The sequence below is a fragment of the Citrus sinensis genome, chromosome 3 (genome assembly GCF_022201045.2).
Source record: "Citrus sinensis cultivar Valencia sweet orange chromosome 3, DVS_A1.0, whole genome shotgun sequence".
Taxonomy (NCBI): Eukaryota; Viridiplantae; Streptophyta; class Magnoliopsida; order Sapindales; family Rutaceae; genus Citrus; species Citrus sinensis.
In genome coordinates, this window is record NC_068558.1 from 42,471,884 (window position 1) to 42,492,633 (window position 20,750).

The 20,750-nt window shown below is 34.7% G+C and overlaps 2 protein-coding genes across 10 annotated transcripts; one reads left to right on the forward strand and one right to left on the reverse strand.

Annotated features, from left to right (window-relative positions):
- Positions 1 to 1,059: 1,059 nt before the first annotated feature.
- On the forward strand, positions 1,060 to 9,330 carry LOC102578031 (putative sterol esterification protein). Of its 9 annotated transcripts, none has more exons than XM_052435631.1 (17): positions 1,061 to 1,477; positions 1,996 to 2,131; positions 2,263 to 2,407; positions 3,175 to 3,344; positions 3,456 to 3,532; positions 4,345 to 4,380; positions 4,646 to 4,859; positions 4,942 to 5,116; positions 5,918 to 6,017; positions 6,202 to 6,296; positions 6,605 to 6,656; positions 6,796 to 6,867; positions 7,023 to 7,191; positions 7,781 to 7,885; positions 7,959 to 8,043; positions 8,129 to 8,218; positions 8,789 to 9,330. In XM_052435631.1, exons 1-16 carry the CDS (start codon positions 1,232 to 1,234, stop codon positions 8,208 to 8,210), a joined length of 1,959 nt encoding a protein of 652 aa, XP_052291591.1. In that variant the 5' UTR covers positions 1,061 to 1,231; the 3' UTR covers positions 8,211 to 8,218; positions 8,789 to 9,330.
- A 7,706-nt stretch (positions 9,331 to 17,036) lies between these two features.
- Positions 17,037 to 20,030, reverse strand: LOC102624411 (rho GDP-dissociation inhibitor 1-like). Its single transcript, XM_006479417.4, has 5 exons — positions 19,552 to 20,030; positions 18,591 to 18,654; positions 18,292 to 18,513; positions 17,414 to 17,538; positions 17,037 to 17,280 (listed from the first exon to the last, which is right to left on the reverse strand). Exons 1-5 carry the CDS (start codon positions 19,792 to 19,794, stop codon positions 17,212 to 17,214), a joined length of 723 nt encoding a protein of 240 aa, XP_006479480.2. The 5' UTR covers positions 19,795 to 20,030; the 3' UTR covers positions 17,037 to 17,211.
- Positions 20,031 to 20,750: the final 720 nt, after the last annotated feature.

Sequence of the window (20,750 nt, forward strand, 5' to 3'; positions counted from 1 at the left end):
GTTCTCTTATAAGCAATTGATGCGTCTTTCCCAAAATAAAGTTTTGGGTGAAAGTTAATTTTTTTTTTTTTTGATTTGTAGGTAAAGTAAATATATCTTCAATAATATATGTGGTTTTGTGAGGATTAAATATATGACCTATATTATCATAAAACTGATGTGGTTGGTCTCAATAAATATTGTATATAAATATTACTAGTCCTTTAGTTATACAATATATATCAGTAATTTAAATTTGATACTACAATACATATCAGATTTTTTAAAAAAATAAATCTTTACTGAAAATATTAATTATGGATTAATATTACTCAATACATGCAAGACTATTTAAATTGACTCATTGAAAGTCTGTTAATATCACATAAAATAGTTTGTCAAGATCCTACTAGGTTACATGAGCTGTGAGGCAGTTAAACATATGGAGGGCCAAATTTTGGCTCAAGGAAAGCTATCCATCTTAACAATAGAAAAAAAAAAAGGGGGGGGGGGGGGGGTTAATCATGATTATCATGACACAATTTAAATATTTAAACTTGAAAAGTGCCAAAAAATAGATTTTAAAAAATCATCAATTCTCTATGTGTATTTGTGTGTGTATATATATATAGGACATACATTTGGACCAAAAAAAAAAGAATAAACTTGACTTAAAAAAAGCCATCGATTTTGACTTAAAATAAAATAGAATAGTTAAACATAATTATCATAAAAAAAATCTTCGATAATTAGAAGCAGGACAAGGAGTGCCAAATTTAAATTCAATAAGAGTCATGAATTTCACATGAAACAATAAAGTTGTTATTGTCTTAGATGAGACAAATTTATCATGCTAATTGTGCAAATATTCATCAAATTCTACCATTTAAATTTGTTGTTTAAGCTTAGCCAAAGGTGACTGTGGATGTGCGATGGCGATGAGGCGAGAAACTATGTATGAATAACGTGGCACGTAAGTAATAAGTTAGAAAAAAATGAGAAGAAGTAATTATAATATTTTAATAAATTTGAAAATAAATGCCGCAGGTCTGAGACCAGATGAAGTGCTATTACCTATACGGCATCGTCTATAGATCTTTATCTCAGCAGCGGCACGATGTTGACTAACGAAGGGCAAAGGCCACTATAGGAAATAAAAAGATTTTCCCCTATATCATGGAAATGCCAACACCCAACGACTGGACCGTCATTGCAATACAAGGAGCGACGACGCTGACCCTCTCTCTGAACAATGCAAATGACGGTACCGACACGTCGTTTCGCTGTCGTCCTCCTCCTCGTCGTCGTCGTTCTGCTTGGAGCCCTGCGCGAAGCCTCCGCGAAAGGCGGCGAGTTCACCGGGGACTACCCCAAGTTGTCCGGAATCATAATACCAGGCTTTGCGTCGACTCAGCTGAGAGCATGGTCAATCCTCGACTGTCCGTACTCTCCTCTCGATTTCAACCCTCTCGACCTCGTCTGGCTAGACACTACCAAAGTAAAGCTTCTCGCATTATACACTTTAATTACAATTACGATTTTAATTTTGCCGATCACATGATTGTATTATTCACTGTTTTAAATTGTTTGTTCATTTTTTATGTTTGTGTATTTATTCGAAGCATGTTAGATGTACGGAGAATTCGAATCCTCTCGACTTTGGCTAAGCCAAACGAGTTTTCTTTTTCTTTTTTTCTTTTTAGCAAAAGTGCTTTCAAAGTAACTAATCGCTTTTCCGTTGATACTTTTCAAATAAAAGAAACGCTTGGAATGCATTTGGAAAAAAAATATCTTGTAGGTACTCTTTTAGGAAGTCCTTTTCGGATCAAAAAAGAAAAAAAACGACTTGATTTATCCTGACAAATTGACGAGTGCTTTTCAAAAATGGCTTTACGAGCTTCTACTGAAAGCGCTTTCATTTAAAGTACTCTGTGCACACACACTTCTAATATTGTATTGGTAAAACAGTTGATCATGTTCTGAAGGTTTTGTATCCATGTTTAATTGTTAATGCAGCTTCTTTCTGCTGTGAACTGTTGGCTTAAGTGCATGACACTAGATCCTTACAATCAAACAGATAATCCCGAATGCAAGTCTCGACCTGATAGTGGTCTTTCCGCAATTACAGAACTTGATCCAGGTTATATAACAGGTAAATCTTGTATTTCCCATCTTGTCTTGCTTCTTTTCAGATTGATCTTCTTTTTTGCGTAATGCTTCTTTTATTTCTGTTTTCTTTTGGTGTTCTGTTGCGCTTGAATAAAACCTTGCCTTATGGTTCAGGTCCTCTGTCCTCAGTGTGGAAAGAATGGGTTAAGTGGTGCGTTGAGTTTGGTATAGAGGCTAATTCAATCATTGCCGCTCCATATGATTGGAGATTGTCACCATCAAAGCTCGAGGAGAGAGACCTTTATTTTCACAAACTAAAGTTTGTATTTTCCTTCATAAATATCTTTACGTGTGCTATAGCTACTTACCATCATTCACTTATTGGATATCTATCTGCCTATTAGCTACAGCTTACCTCGTTAATCCCCTAAAGTATGAAACCTATGAAATTAATTATAAAAAATAGTTGAAATGGACGGGATTTTGATGTAATCAACTGATAACTTTGTGAATGAAGTAGTTGCTTGTTTGTTTAGCAAATATTTCTTTTTAAGATTTTTATTTACCTCAATATATGTTTTAGCCACTTCTCTTAGATTCATATAAATTAATCAAACCATAAATTAGTTTCAATAAATTAAAAGTAAATGGATTCTATGTCGTGTAATTCTGGACTTGAGATTTGATTTATTTGTAATTATGGCAGTGCATAGTTGGCATAAAAAGTTGAAGTTATTTCTGTATGTATAAGTGTTAATGATTGGAAAATTGAAATACCAATATAATAATGTGTTCTTAGAAAGTGTAGCACATATTATAATAGTATAATCCAAATCGAAATATGGAAGTTCTTTATGTTTCACTTCTGGTATCATCTGGTTATTTGTCGTTCCATCTCTAGTACTCAAAAACACTAGCTGCATGCATCCACTTGGATAGAAATTATTAAGTAAAAACTTTTAGGACATCTCATTGATGATAAAATTAGTGATTACTAAAATGTGTAGCTATGTCAATCATCTGTTCATAAATTTTTATTTTGAGAAAGGAGTTAACTCAGTGATTGATTGGAAAATATTCTTGCAGGTTGACATTTGAAACTGCCCTTAAACTTCGTGGTGGCCCCTCATTAGTTCTTGCTCATTCATTGGGTAATAATGTGTTTCGTTACTTTCTGGAGTGGCTAAAGTTAGAAATTCCCCCAAAACAATATATCAAATGGCTGGATGAACACATTCATGCCTATTTCGCTGTGGGTAAGATCAGTTTGCATCTAAACTATTTCCTACTGGGCACAGTCGTTTCGATGATCATATATGCTCATTATTTGGCTCTTTTTTTTTGGGGGGGGGGGGGGGGGGGGGCAGGATCTCCTTTTCTTGGTGCAACTCAATCAGTCAAAGCAACACTTTCTGGTGAAACATCTGGCCTTCCAGTTTCTGAGGTATTCTTTATCTTTTTACATCTCTATTTTGTTCCTTTTCTTCTACTTCTCTTTGCCGAGTATCACTGTTAACCATATAGTTTTTTAAACTTTTGTAACGTGTAATTGCATCTTGCTTTTATTTGAGTAATTAACTTCTACTTTCACACCTTTTCTTCTTGGTTGCCATTCCTAACTGCATTATACATTTCAAATTTAAGCTACTCCAATCTCTAGTTTAAGGACTAAGGTGCACCAACATAAGAGTCAGTGTATTGTTGTTGCATGGTAATATAACTTGCATGGCTGGCCATGTGGTGCAGTGGAATTTTCTAAATGGCTCTTGTTGACCGAGTGGCTGCAATATCTTTGTCCTCTAAATCACAGTTTGCATGATCTGGTGCGATGCTAGAACCTCAAAAAAGCTACTTTCTCATCTGTATGTTTAGATGACCCTCCGTTCTGTGAAATATCAAACTTGTATTGGAATTTGAATTAACCTAGGTAATTTACTTGTATGTAATATACAATAAACCTCGGTAAATTCATACTCAATAATTTGATAACCTCGATTAAATTATAGTGTTTGCTGGTCCTGACTTGAGGCCAACATTATAAGTTAACAATTCAATAAATTTAGGAGATAATAAATTTTTTGAAAGTTTCTATTTACTATAGGACCCACTTTCTATATAAATTAATAATTGCTAAACTAAATCCATATGATATGTCCATGTGGCTATTGTAAAATATGTTCTCGATGTTGTTTGCTTCTTAAAATTGATTTCGACTTAAATCTTACCTCTAACTTCTTTTGTAATGCGTAATTCCAGTTGGTATTGTCATTTTGCAACAAGAAATTATGCAAGGTAAATCAATACTATAAACATGATCATATTTTCTAAAATAAGGAATATCTTCATAAATTAATAATTGATTAATTAATATTTGTTTAACAAATAGATTTTCTATGGTCCCGAGACTATTAATTTATTAAGATTTTACTTTTGATTTTGACTTTTTTTGGCATTCATTATTTTTCCAGAGCTGCTGGATGTGTATTATTGTTGCCTTGTAGTATTGGATTTGGTAGTTTGTTAACATGTGTGTAATATTAATTTTGCAAGCTATCAGGGAACAGCTCGATTGATGTTCAATTCTTTTGGTTCTTCATTATGGATGATGCCATTTTCAAAATATTGTAGAGCTGATAACAAGTACTGGAAGCATTTTTCCGGGGGTACAAGGAAGGATCATCACATACATCAGTGTGATGAACAAGAATTTCGGTCAAACTATTCTGGATGGCCAACAAATTTAATCAATATTGAAATTCCTTCGATACGTGGTAGGACTCTAGACTCTTATGTAATCTTTTGAGACAATTTATCATTCAGCTTATCCGCTTTATTCACATCTTAAAATGGCAGAACTTGAGGCTTATCCATCAGTCTCAGAAGTAGCTCATAACAACTTTTCCAGCATAGAATGTGGACTTCCTACTCAGTTATCCTTCTCTGCTCGTGAAATATCAGACGGAACCTTTTTCAAGTCAATCGAGGATTATGATCCAGAAAGCAAGAGGCTTCTTCACCTATTAGAGAAGTGGGTATTGTCTCAGTTATAGTCAATGAAGCTCTTTGTATATAATGTGTAATGTGGAATTTCAAATATAAGAACTTCCCCTAGATTGTCCTTGTAGTGTTAGAATCCACATTCCGTCGAAGCAACTTCACGTTCAACTTCAAGTTTTTATCTCTTTTTTTCTAAAGCAACACAATTTCATCTTATTTTTAACATTACTATTACTTCTCTAAGGTTGTTATGTCAGATGCCAAGCATCTATACAGTGATTGGCACTTGCATTTATTGCCATCTCAATCATTTTCTAAGACATGCCTATGTTAATGAGAAAAAATCAATGTGGCTTTGGAAGTTTCTGAAGGGGATGATATTCATTATCAAAGCCCCTTGGAGTCCTGTCCCCAGAATGTTCTCGGGATGAATATGCTTTTATGTGGTATCTGTGATATATGCTGTTCAGTAAAGTTGGATGTATTCTCTGCAACATAAGACACGCTTGTATAAGAAGATTATTCTCAAGGGTCTCTGAGTTGCATTTGTCTTGCTAAGTTGATCGATCTATGGGGGTGATTAGGCAGGCAGTTGTCAAATATAAGCTTTTTACAGCATCGATGTGGTTGTTTTACTAAAGAATGTCTACATGAATGCCATCCAAAGGGGATAAAAAAGAAACGAACACATTAAAAATTGTTTGTTGATTTAACTCTATATTGGAAGTTTCTGTTAATTTTTTCTGCGGCTATATATTAAACACAAATGGTGTGTTTATTTCGTTATTTGTGCTTTTCAACATGCCTGTGATCTCAATGCTTTATTTTTCAGGTCATATCATGGTGATCCTGTTCTGAATCCTCTCACACCCTGGGACAGACCACCTATAAAAAATATTTTTTGCATCTATGGAATAGACTCAAAGACTGAGGCAAGATTCTATTGTCTGAATAGATCTGCTTGTTGGATTTGTCTTGATTTCAGTTTTACTAGTTGCTCTGTTATTTATTATAGTGTTGAGTAGTTTCTTGGGAAGTTTATTAGCGCCCTTTCTGTTTTTAGCTCATAACCTTGTGGTGAATAAAGTTCTGTCATCTTGACTGTGGCAAAGCCAGGTGGGATACTATTTTGCACCTAGCGGCAAGCCTTACCCTGATAATTGGATCATAACAGATGTCATTTACGAAATTGAAGGATCTCTCTTCTCAAGGTAAGTGTCCCTTCCCAACTGGATTGAATCAAATTAAACAGCATAGAAACAGACATAGTGTTCAAGAATGTGTAGAAGCATCCCTCGGCGTTAAAGTGGCAATATTACACAAATTATTCTATCATAAATCTCCTTTTCAGCTCGAATTGGAGACTGACATGTTTATGTGACTGTGACACATTTCTAGATGTAATCTAGACAGTAGTTGTTATACTTATTGATTGTATATTGAGCATAAGGTTGCCTGGATACTAGTTGTAATAATCTTTGTAAGCTGTTACATATATATCTTTGTACTGTTTTGGCAGGTCAGGTAATTTGGTTGAAGGAAATCCAGGACCAACCAGTGGGGATGAGACGGTGAGCTTAAGACATTTCATCTGTGATTGTGCATTCCATAGTAAAACACATCTAGATTTCGGGCATATGTCTTATGATTAGCTTTTCCAAACTGCATATATTCCATTTAGCTTCAGCAAATACAGTGTCTCTGTTATAGGTACCATACCATTCTCTCTCTTGGTGCAAAAACTGGCTTGGGCCCAAGGTGAACATAACAAGGGCTCCTCAGGTATTTCTACTCAATGCATAAAATAAATTGTGTGTATCAGTGCACTTCCGTGCTTAGTGCTCTCTTTCTCTCTTTGTGATAGAAAAGTGAAACATTGTTTGTGTACCAGAAAACTTATCTTTATGAGTTTTATTCATTTCTTCTGGGAATTGCAGTCTGAGCACGATGGATCTGACATGCAAGTTGAACTGAATGTAGAACATCAAGAAGAAGCAGACATTGTTCCCAACATGACAAGGTCACCAAGGGTCAAGTACATAACCTATTATGAAGATTCTGAAAGTATCCCAGGAAGGAAGACAGCTGTTTGGGAGCTTGATAAAGGTAGATAACATGTCTCTGAAGTGCTCAGAAACTGATGCTTTAGTTTTCACCAGAACTTAGAACTACAAATCATGCCACACTACACTCTTATGGCTAGTCTCATTGGAGACAACATGACGTAGTCAATCATGAAGGGCCACTAAATCCATCTAAAAGCATGGCTCTCACAGATTTGGGATGATTTTTAGTGTTCTATTTACTTCTACAAGATGTCTAACTATGGTCTATGAGTTTTAAATAGCTAGGGAAATTTCTTCGTTGTTAATTTACTTTTGGAAACTTTTGGAAACTGGAACTTGTATTTATACTGGATTATTTGGATTGGAATAAGAGAAAACAGAAAGGATGAAAGAATAGGTTGAAGAATTCATATTTGATTCAATATTTCATGTTATGCAGATGGGTTACTTGGTGCTATGTAAGTTGCAAATTTAGTGTTCTTTGAAAGAATACTGGCTGCATCACATCCATTGGCTTCATATTAGAAAAAGTGATTGATTATTTCTATTGGAATAAGAAAAAGATTTGATTTCTTATCAGAGTATCAGCTTCAACTTTCATTCATCAAATTGACACTATCTTTCTGTAGCAAATCACAGGAACATTGTTAGATCCCCAGTTCTAATGCGGGAAGTGTGGCTCCAGATGTGGCATGATACTCGTCCTGATGCAACGTCTAAATTTGTTACGAAAGGTGAATCTTGCTTCATATTCTTTCTGTTCTTGGACATTACATTTAGTTTGTTTACTGATAATTAGTTTAACAGCTAAGCGTGGACCTCTAAGGGATGAGGACTGTTATTGGGATTACGGGAAAGCTCGATGCGCATGGCCTGAATACTGCGAGTACAGGTATGAGCTTTATCATCACTTTTTTTATCTCCCTTTGTTTCCTAAAGTAAAAGGAAGATCTCATATCTGACATGAGATGAGGCAGGTATAATTTCGGGGATGTTCACCTAGGACAGAGCTGTAGGATAAAGAATTCTCCAACCTATCTACTCTCGCATTATGTATAAACTGGAAGGTATATATCAATTCTCCTTCTTTATTGAAGTACAAAATATATTACCAATTGAGCTTAAATCATGAGTGAAACTAAGAAATAAGAGCAATTGTGCAGTGCTGTGATGTTTAACTGCAGTGCCTCACCTTCTCTTAAGATACACATATTTTTCATAATTATTTTATTTTTTATCCAGACAATCTCTCATGTTTCTGCCAGCAGTTTTTTATCTGCCCCTTCAGATAAACATTGCTCGAAGTATAACTGTTGATGTGAACTCAGAATCCTGAAGTAGTTTCTTAGGACCATTTGTCTTTTTACCCAAACAACTCTCACATCGTTACTCTTGTGTAATTTTTTGTCTCCTTGCTATATTATAACCGTTGATGTGAACTCAGAATCCTGAAGTAGTTTCTTAAGACCATTTGTCTTTTTATCCAAACAACTCTCACATCTTTACTCTTGTGTAATTTTGTCTCTTTGCTATATTATGGGGTTGGTTGATTTTCTAACTGTAGTCCGTAGAACATTTGGATATTCAAAATTTGTAAACTTATGCTTTTAGATAATCTTCCATTGTTGTTTGCTCAGGATCTTTTGTTGCTCTGCACAGATCAAACACGTCCACATTGTTGCTAATTGTTGCCATGACTGGTGTTTCCCATGCATAAGGGATTTGATCTAGTCTCTTTGTAAAATGGAGTCTTTTCTTGTATGCTAAACAAAAGTAGGATTTGTCTCTGGAAGCCACAGAATCGGCAGGAGTTGTATTTGGAAATTTCAGCTTCCTCGATCATTCATCTTCAGGTCGCCACTGAACTTGATTTGCTTCATCACCAATCAGCTTTCTGCAAAACCATATATTTACTGCCCAACTCCAGTTAAACCATCATCAACGCAATGTAGATTTAGATGCTAATCAAGAAGTTTGTTGACTGAGTTACTCTCGAGCATTCAGGTACAGAGAAGTCGACGGTCATAACGGCCACCTGTTGAGTAAAACATTAAATGATTTTGGGTTGTATAATGAATAATGAATTAATTTTCGTGTAATTCGTAGTTTCAGACTAGTATGAAACCTTTGTATCTTTAACTCATTTTACAACATAAGCAATTATTCTTTTTACCTGTAAGATATGGTAATTCGGCTCCACGTTAAAAATTTCAAAAGGGGTGAAGCGGTAGAGAATTTCAAGCAGCTCCTTGATTGGTTGGCATATGCTGCCCTGGGTAGGACTTTAACAAGTCAGTGTAAAACTTTACAGTTTCTCTACTAGTTAGTTAAACCACTTGATCTAAGCTCTCCTAATCCAAACGCAGTTTAACTCTTAACATTGTTGCACCACTGAGATGCAACCTGATTATGTATCTCAAAAATCTGAGTCTCACTATAGAACAAGCTGCCTTCGACAATGGTCTCACTGAATCCATACAACCCCTAAATCAGATCAACAATTTATACAAAGGCGTATCTCGAGTTTTGAACGTTTTGGCATTATAAAACTGAAACCTAAGGATGACAATATTCTCCATGAGTTCCCGATAAGTTTATAAGTTTGGGTCAGGTATGGGTCTTCCAGAAGGATAAAAAATAAAAAATAAAATTGGGTTTATTTCAAGAATAGGCTTAAGACCTTACAAAAATTAGAATCGAAAACATTTTTAATTAATTAAAATTTATGAAAAAGTATAAAAAGCTCTCTCTCTCTCTCTCCTCATTTGATTTTTGAATTGTGACTTTGAATTTTCCAACCGTGAGAATTTGTTTTTTTTTTTTAAAATTTTTTTCTGTTTTCGATCATCGAAATTTCCCTTTTCTTATTCTTATTTAGATCTACAAGTACAAAATTCATCAAAAAGAGATACTCACACACCTCACCTTTGCATTTTTTTTAATGTATTATTATCATTGTTATATTGACTCGAGTTAATCCCCTCTCTTTGTTTTCCTTTTTTTTTCTTAGTCTTTTTTCACTTACTCACTCTTTTATTTCCTTTTTTTTTTGTTTCTTCTTTAATTTTTCCTTCTTATTTCAAAAAAGTTCGCTTGATTTATTAATTATATATTCGGTGTTTGACCAATAAATTAATTAAAAGGCATTTATTATTACTAAGGCAAATAATGGAGGAATTATCATGTTTTTAAAGTTTTTGACTATAGTATAATTATTATGTTTTTTTTTATAAATAAAATATGTAAAAATTCGGGATTGAGCCTCCCCTTTTAATCTTGGTCCCATTCAAGAATTTTTTAGAATATCCCCGAACTATCTCAATATAAATTTTCGGGTAAGGGGTGAGTTTGGGAATTGCTTCTAATTTGAGGATGGAGATGGAGAGCATGATCCTGAACCCACCCCATTGCCATCTCTATTGAAACCATATTCCACGCCCCAACAAAGCATTAAACTCCTGAAGGCTAAAGCTGCTCGAATTTACAGTTTGCAAGGCTACAATGGCAGGAAAATTTTTCAAAAAACTTTAGATTCTGAAATCATCAATGAACTATTTAAAAAGATACCCAAAGAAGCTTGAATTAGTTCGGGAAGACTCCAAAAAAGTTGGAGACCTACTATTACTTGAGGAATTCAATTCCCCGAAGCTAAAAGATTGATACTTTTGTCACCCCGGAGGTTTAATATCGTCATGATGTACAAATCTAGGAAAGACACTAAACATAAAACATGCAGAACACTGTTTTTCGGTCTCAGGCATACAGAATATGAAACATAAATTAATCAAAGATCTCAGAGCAAGCTACAGAGGAGCTTCTTTTCCAAAAAAATCACCGGCTATTCATAGCTCTATAGTTATGTGTCCTTCTCAAGCACAATGTGGCAAACTATAAGATGCTTTAGCTCTCTTTTACAATGATTAGATAACAGCTTTAAATATTGTCGAGAAGATAGTATAAGCTATATATTCATCTGGTGGTGTCTAGCTTGTTTCTCTCTATTCTTGATCAGCTGAAATTTACATTTAACAATATGAAAACAAAACCCGTCCAGCAGAAAATGCATTATAATCAATTAGCAGTTAAACTAATGCTCAAGATTTCACTCACAGCATGCCTGGAATAAATAGACAGATACTTGTAAAATGCTACAAGTCTAACGGACGCCTTACATGGAATGTGAATCCGATGAAACGCAGATAAGACCGAAGAAGTAAAATAAAGACGAGAGTAAGGCACGGGGGTTAAACACGTGACCTTGGCTTTGATGGCATAATAGTTACAACTTTAGGTTGAATCTTAAAGATTTTAGGTGCAGGCTTGTAATATGTTAAACAACATGGAACAATTTCAATGTCAGGTGACATCCAAACAAAATCAAAGCCCCGCCAAACATTTTCATTATTATGATTATAGATAAAAACAAACGCAGAGATGGAGGTGGAAATTGAAAGGGCCAAAACGTTGCATGTGTTATCTATATAGACACCATTAATGAAGGAAATGGACCCCACAGCTATTCCCAGAAATCCTCCTTTCGGGCTATTCACAGATATACTTCTCAAGTGGAACATGAATGCCTGAAAAATGGATGCATATAACAATTATGATCTCTGATTCCAATCTTAAATTTTCGATAGTCTCCACAAAGGAGGAAAAAAAAGTTTTTTAAGGAATTTTCACGTCACTATGGCTACCGAAAATGATTAAACTTCATCAGGTAACCCCGATCATAACTTTCATACCCATCATACTAATACATTTCTTGTGCTAATGCCTTTTAGCCGGGCATCTCATCAATTCTCAGAAAGAAATGTCAACCTAGCCGAAAGGATTCTAAATTCTTTTTAGCAAAAATTTCATGAACTACAGACCTTCTACCACTTGTCATGATATCTCTGTATTAACTTGATATTCTGAAAAGAAGCTAACAGATATTCCAGCACCAAAAGGTAGCAGCATCAGAGTTCCAGATTGTTCACTGCTTGCGATCTTGCAGAGAACATGCCCAAAAGAAGGGGGGGGGCGCAAAAAAGCTCAAGAAGCACCAGCACAATAGTAGCAACATCAGATTTCTAAACTGTTCGAGAATATAAAGCAAAAATACTTGCAAGGACAATCCCAGCATTACCAAATTAAGAAAAACCAAGCACCTTAATGCAGCGGAAGTTTAATGTTCTAATATTCCATTGTTTCTAGAGAATACCGGAATAAAGAATGATCTAAATTCACATCAATTCGAAGGAATACCATGAACTTAGGGGCTAAAACTCGTTCATTCCACGGAATGCTAAGAATTTACTAAACTCAAAAACTCACACAAAGCTTTGAAAACTGAAAATATTATTGAACCCCAATCTACCTTTAAAGGCTACAAGAGATGGCTACTTATACTACTTGTAATTATCCTAAATCGTGAAGAAAAAATGAAAAGAAAGTCTTAAACTACTAAGAAAACGAATAACAAACTTTAAACAAGAAGAAAACTAATTTCAACATGTTAGGGATTCCTAATCTGTATGACACTTTCAAGAATGATCCCATCATGAATAAAATCATTTTAGTTCATGCAATCTGAATAGAGAAATCCAAATGATTGCACCGTATCTTTTTATCTTAAAAAATCATTTGAAATCACATAGATATCCATATTGTCTATTGAAGGGGGTAATTTCACAAATAATATACAAATGTTTCCTTCCCCAAAAGAGTATACCTCATTTAACTTATTAATACATTCTGCTGCACAGGAATTACCTACCAATGTGGGTAGCTCTGATGATGTTGTAAAAGGCGTGCACTGCTAAAAAAACATTGAGGCTTTCTCTGAAGCTAGATCAATAGAGCAGCTAATTGAAGAAGGATTCTCATGCCTTGCCGGTGATTCTCATGCCTTGCCAGTCTCTGCACCTATATATCAATGACTATATATCTCAATAATCTCAGTTCAGCATTGAAAAATTGAAACCATATTCTGCATCCCAACAATGCTCACTACTACTGAAGCTGCTCGAATTTACAGTTTGCATGTCAGAGCCACAGTGATGGGATGTTAATGCAAACACTTTAGATTGCTATCTCAAAAGCTTCTTTTCCAAAAATCACCAGCCATTTTTAGCTTTAAAATTATTATTATTAGTCCCTCTTAAGCATGGAGTAACAAACTACAAGACACTTTAGTTCTCTCAAAAAAGGATGTCTAGAGTAGAAAGTAAAATTATATACTTCATCTGGTGGTGAAAAGCTTGTTTACCTTGATTCTTATATACTGAAATTTACATTTAACAATCACCAAAACAAAACCTGGCCAAAACAATTGCATTATAATCAATTAGCAGTAGTTATTAAACTAATGCTCATGAAAATGCAACAAGTCTTAACGGAAGCCTTACATGGAATGTCATTAGGAAGAAACCCGGATGAACACCAGAAAATTAATAGAGACAAGGATAACGTGTGGTTCAAATACATAACCTTGGCTCTGATATCATATTAGTAACCAGTAACCACTTGAACTTAATTGCCTAAACCACACACAGAGAGATGGAGGTGTGAAAAGAAAGCGCCCAAACATTGCCTGAATCATATTAATTCATATGCCATGAATGAAGAAAATGCGCCACACAGGTAACTTTGCCTATATACTACCCTTCCTCCAAAAAATTGGAAACAGTAATAGAGAATATTGAACATTTTACAGCAGAAAGAATTGAAATACTTGGCTAATCGAAGGGATGTCCTTTACAATAAGACCAACCTTAGACAATCCTCCTTGCATCTGAGAGCTGTTTTTGAAGGAATGATTCGCAATCTCCACAGAAGAGAGAAAAACGAATATTAAAGGCATTTTCAAATGCCACAATTGCAGCTTCAAAAGAAGAATTAAACTACATCAGGCAACCACAATCATATAATTTATCATACCCGGCAATTCACACCATTCTTGTCCTATTACCTTTCAGCCATCAATCTATTCTCAGAAGAAAAAAAAGATGTTTGAAAGTCACATTTGTTTATGGACCTTCTACCACCTCTTATCAAGACTCCACCACATGAAGTTGATATTCCAAAAAGCAGTCCACAGGATTACAGAATTCCGATAAAAAGAATTAAAACCTAATTAACCAGGATCAATGGCATGAAGGCCAACAAAATTACTCCCCATAACTTATACAGAAAGTGAGAAAACACAATGCAAAACTGAATCCAAGGTTAATACTAAACTGCTTCCCAAGGAAATAAAGAAGAACAATGCCTTAACTGAGGAAAAAAAAAATTGAGATTAATAACTGGTCATGAATTTATATAATCAACATAAATGGTGCAGCTAGAATGGAAAGAGGTTGTCTAGATCAGCCAAAGAGCTGCAACAAAACTGAAGCAATTTGCTAACCAGCATTACATACTTCAATATTCAATGCCCACAAATATCTCTAAGACAACTCTCTATCAACAGCCAAAATAGAATTTATTAGAAGTTCTAATGTTTGCTTTAAATTCTAGATATGAATCAACAGGACAATGAAGAAGCAGAGGTGCTAAGCAATAATCATTGCTTCGTACACATCAGATATAATGTTGGTGAACTTTAAGGAACTCGAACTCCTCATCAGAATGTAAAAATAGAACCCAATAAGAAAACATTATAACAGAAAGCAGTAACGAGAAGATAGCAAATCCAACAGCACCAGCACAAAAAGGTGCAACATCAGACTTCGAGATTTTGTTTCACAACTCAAGGAACACCAGGCACCATACTACCAACATGTATGAGATTTCTAGACTGTTTGCTAGTTGTGGACTCGCCAAAGTCAATCCCAGGGTTACAGGATTGAGATGTACTTGTTATCTGTTTTTACTACTACAACTATCTAGTACCATGGAACGAGCATCAAAATTCCATACAGTTCCCTGAAAATGTGTAAAAAAAAGCACATTTGAGAACGATCCCATTATAACAGAATTTACATATATATATAATTTTGACACAATAACGTAACTTGTCTCTACACAACTAGGAGGGAGGCCCTAATGTGCCAGAATTACGTTTGAATATCTCTCCTTTCCAAAAGCATAATCAAAAGCGAATTCCCCACAAACACAAACTGGAAAAGGTTTCCAAAAACTTCAAAATCCCAAGCAGTAAAAAATAGATGTAACAACATAACCCAAAAAGCAAACACCTTATTACAAATTTCCTTAAGACATTCCAAAATCTGCCATTCTTTTCCCATCACACATTTTGTCTAGAGGAAAGCTAAGAGTAATTAAAAGCCATCTTGACTTCTTCCAACATAAGATTTCTATCAATAACCTTTTTCTTTTTTTTCTTTTTGGTTAGAAACGGGAAAAATGTATGGATATAGAAGATGTAAAAACAGATAATGGACTAACTGTTTACTCACACTCAGAAAACAAAAACTAGCACTATTTGTGTTTTACAAAAGTACTGATTGGCAGCCAATCTATTGTTTAAGAAATTTCAAGCCAAAGGTAACAAATCATAATCGATTGGCCAACCAGAGCAGAAAAATGATTCTGAGAGATAAATGGATTTGAAATAAACCCACCACATTCAACAAATCTATGGAAATATGATTCTTAGAGATAAATGGGTTTGAAATTTTGGTCTCTGAGGGTAAGGGTTTGTTCAGAGATGTATACAAAATATGAAAATAACTATTTGAGTTTAATTTCCCCTCTCAAGATTTTTCATCAACCAGAAGATAACTATAAACGGGGACAAGTTCATTGGTAGAATCCAACCTTCTAAAATGAAACAAGCCAAAGGTTATCCAAATTTAATTGACCAACTAAAGATGAAAAATGATTCTAAGAGATTCACATTTTTCATCAACTAGCTAAACATCCCATTTTTACATGATGATCTAGGCAAAATGCACACAAAATATGAAGAATACTTCTTGAGTTTTGCCCTCTTCAAATTTCTCATCAAGCCGAAGACATCTAAAAACAGAGACAAGTTTATGGGAAGCCAATCCCACCTTCTAGGCTTCTAGCAAGAAACAAGCCAAAGGTTATCCAAATCCGGTTGACCAACAATAGTAGGAAAATGATTCTAACAGCTTCACATTTTTTCAACTACTAGCTTCAACATCCCCATTTTCACATGATGAACTAGGCAAATTATTGGCAATAAAAAGAAACAAGCCAAAGGTTGTCCGTAAACAATTGACCAACAACAGTTGGAAAATATTCTAAAGGCTTCACATTTTTAAACTACTAGCTTCAAGATCTCCATTTTTACATGATCAACTAGGCAACTGAATGGCAATAAAAAGAAACAAGCGAAAGGTTATCCATAAGCCATCAACCAACAACAGTTAGTACATATTCTAAGAGCTTCACATTTTAATGCCTGTAATGTTACTCTTATAGGATAAAATCAGCAAGAAGCTTGACATAAAGCAGCAACTGCGTACTTCATTCCACGTTGCAGATTTGGGATGTTCAGTTGGACTTGAACACATTTTTGACTGTCCAAAATATCATACAAGCATACAACTCAATAGCAAATCCCATCAGAACACGAACTCCAGAAACTTACAATTTCAAATCTTCTTTAATGATCACACTTGGGAAATGATTTCAACATTCTCTTCAAAACGCTCCGTCCCTCCTGACAAAAAATACTTTGTCACGGACATGCCAAGAAACCTCAACAATTAGGGTCACGGTTTCAAAACATCGCCCCCTCCATTTTATGGGCTTTTCACCAGATCACCTCTCTGAACTCAGAACACAAATATTTATGCACGTTGTTTTCTTGAGCAGGAAATTTTCATAATTATATTCTGGGTATGCATGCTTTTGCTTGTACTCATAGCCAATGAACAAGAAATATGCAATGCAAGGGGAGAGAGGTGATTCAAAGTCATGAATTAATAAAATAAATGTAATTCATAGTCATGAATTTAGAATATAAACTCTAGGATGCCTACAAAGCAATGTAAAATTATATAGTTTCACAAAATATTCAGTTCAGAAGATGGAAAGAACAGAGAAAGATATTGCAAATCACTGTTCCAACAAAATCACACTATCTGCTCTTCTTGATTTCAAAGGAATAATTGAGTTCCATGTGACACCTTCTATCGTCATCTTCAAACTGTATGAAGCAGGAAAAAAAGCATGAAATCGGTAAGTAATATTAACTAAATAGACAGGACACAGAAATATTATGATCTTGATATAAGCATTCGAGTGCTTCTGGACAATCGCAAGCAAGCACTAGGACTCACCTTAAGCTTTGCCGAATAAAGACCTCGAGCTAGCGCACCAGATGGAGTTGTCTCCTCTTCCAAAGTATGCACATATGGTTCCCGCTGAGGAGCAAAAGTGCCCAACATCCCTTTGCTTTGATCAACTGATGGACAAGATGAATGAAAATGAATAATAAATTACATTAAATAGTTGAAAGATTACATACAAAGGGGAAAAAAATTCTATAGTTTTAAAGTGGAAAAAATGGGTGGCTTGGCTGCAAAACCTTCACCATCCATCCACTTCACAATATTGAGAATGACAAACACACTAGGCTCTAGGTACTGGAATGCCAGAACTCATAACTTACCCTTTCAATTTATTATATACTATAACCACTTTGAACTATAGAGAACAACCAAATCAACCTCCTACAGTTTCAGATCAGTTAACTTTGTGTGCATTGTTTTAACTTCAAGGACTGAGAATGAAGTTACGGCCAAGATGGTTTTATAGGCTAAATCTGTTTTATGATCAAACAGCAAATGTGTTAATACTGGCCATCCTTTTATGGAAATATATTGTTCATTATGAATCCAAAAAATGAACTTTTACGTTGAAAACAATAGCATAAAGTCATTATGACATGGGACAAACATTATGGCAATCTGAAATGGGAAGTTTAATTGACAATGAAAACCACTGTTGAAATTGGTATTAATTTTCAAATGGAAGTATGGCGAGGCACAGGTGAACTAGATTAGACTCCATAACTAGTCCTAGGTATCTGTGGTCAATTTATTCCATCCATGTTTAAGTTTTAACACAATCATGAGTGTTATCCACAATCTCAAGTACAATTGTTCCCTCATTGACAGACACTAAAACCTAGAAGCAAAGGAAAAAGTATTGGCACCTTGGAGTCCTGCCTTCCACACTGTGTTGGAGTAGGTAAGGCCAGAAACAATGTTGTGCATAACATTGAATGTTAGCTTAAGCTGGAACCGAGATCCCTCCTTCAGAGTAAAAAGGACATGACCATTCTGATTTTTGTCAATGGGCAAAGGAGTAGTAATTTCCCCAAAGTCATCAGATATTATTCCAATGGAATGGAACTTGACTTCAGGTTCCATTTGGCCTAAGAAAACATAAAATTAACGAAGGAAAGACTAACACGAAGAGTCAAACAAAAATACAAAACCCCATAGGACAAACCATTTAAATCTCCTTCGACGCAACCAAGCAGCTTCTCCTTCCATCTCCTTAAGCTATCATCATCCTGAAATACAAATTTGAGTTTTGCAATAAATTGGAGCAAACAATGTTATATTCAGTAGAAATTGGATAGTTATGATTTTAAAAAGATAAATAAGAAAACTCATATTATAATTATTGAAAAATGAGTTCCCATGCTCAATAACCAAAGAGATAGCAATAACAGAGCTACTCATAATGCAAAACTTGTTAGACATGTATGAGTAAAAGGAGACACAATAGTGAATGCTCTGTTTGGTAGTGAAGTGCTGTGGATTTTAAGCACTCAGTGAAATTAAAGCCCAGCTGTGAAATAGAAGTTGATAATGTTGGTAAATAAGACTTTTAAAGCTAATAATTTTGATAAATAGTCAGACAAACATGCAAAATCACCTCTAACTTCCAAACTATGGTGGCACGGTTGTAATTGTCTATCAAACACTTTATAGTTGTAGCTTAACAGTTCCAGCTGCTAGACAGCAATACGAAACAAAGCCTCATTTAAGAACCCCATAATCCATATCAAACTAGAAAAAAACTTGACAAATTTAGGTTAATATACACACCATATACGTAATAAACTTGACAATTTTAGGTTAATACACACACCATATACTTAGTAAAGAATGAGTAGTTTGCTTGCCGAGGAATTGAGAGGAAAAAATGAAATAGTAGAATTGAGTAAAGGTTCAATTTTTTCTTTGGGACTATCATAACAGTTTCTAACTGTTCCTACATTTTCTGAGCAACCAAACGGAATATTGAAAATTTGAAATCCCACAAATTTTTAAGCAGCAGTTAAAGCAAACATAAGAGAATGAGCTGTAATATTCAAAGTCAAATAAAGAACAAAAACAAAAAAAAAAACATACAATCAGAAGCTTTAAAGAGTAATAGGAGTAAAAAGGAGAAGGCAAAAAACCTTATCTTTCTCAATCTGTTCTTTGAGGGAAACCAAAGGCCCTGGACTAAAGCCAGCAACAACTCCATCACCTTCCTTAACATCTTCATCATCATATTCTTCTTCTTCTTCTTCATCAGCTAGCAGAACTTCACTTATTGTCAGTGGTTTCTCAGTCTTCATTTCTCTTTGCTTATCTTTCTTCTCTTCAGCATTGACAACACCCCTTGATGGCCCTGCTTCTTCCTTCTTCCCGCTCTCCATCTCTCTTCGCACCGTGCTTAAAACAAACCACCAAAAACGGCGTGAACCCTCTTCAAGTTCTGTGCTCTGAACCTAAAATATGTTTACTGTGCAAAAAATTAATATTTAAAGGCTGCCAGTCCTACATACACATAATACATAATAATACATATATCGTACACACACACAAAGTGACAAGCTGACAATAGATGCAAGCCCTCTGTATGTTTCACTCTCGCCTCCTCTATTTATTACAAGAGTGTTTGTTTGCTTTGTTTGTTTGTCATTGTCTTGTCTTAATAACACTCGGTCCAGTGTCGGCGCATGACTGGACATTGGATAACAGGTAGTGTAAAACAAAGTTCAAATCTTTATTCCCATTTTCCAACCAAACATGAATAAAATATAATTCTTTTGAAAAAAAGGTTCTGTTTCTTTATGTGCGGATAAGTCCCTGAGAATTAGGTTATTTTGAATATGTACAATTCTTTTCTTTTATTCTAAGTTTAAAAAATAATAATGATAATACAGATTTAAATATTTTTTGGACAACAGCAAAAATAAGTATGGTAAATTATTCAAACTGAAGAGAAACTAAATTTAATTTGAAATAAATTACCCAACCTTAAATGTATATATAAGCATGATGGAAAATTAGAATCCTAAAAAAATGAACTTGCATTAGTATGGATTAAAAAGTTTATATATTTTATTTATGACAAAATTTAAATTTTTATTTTCCGAACAATAGAAAGTGAGTAGTTAAAATTTTTCCTCTTATATCTCTCTTCTGATCCCAACCAAACACGCCTAAGCTCGTATTTAATTGGAAGAAGTAATAAAAGAGGAAAGAAATGAAAAGGAGAAGAGAAGAAAAGAGCAAAAAAGAAGATCAATTTCATTTTGATTACTTTATTAAATATAAAATTCATCATTTTTTTTTACCTCTCTTCCTTTCTTCTCCTCCCCCTCCTTCC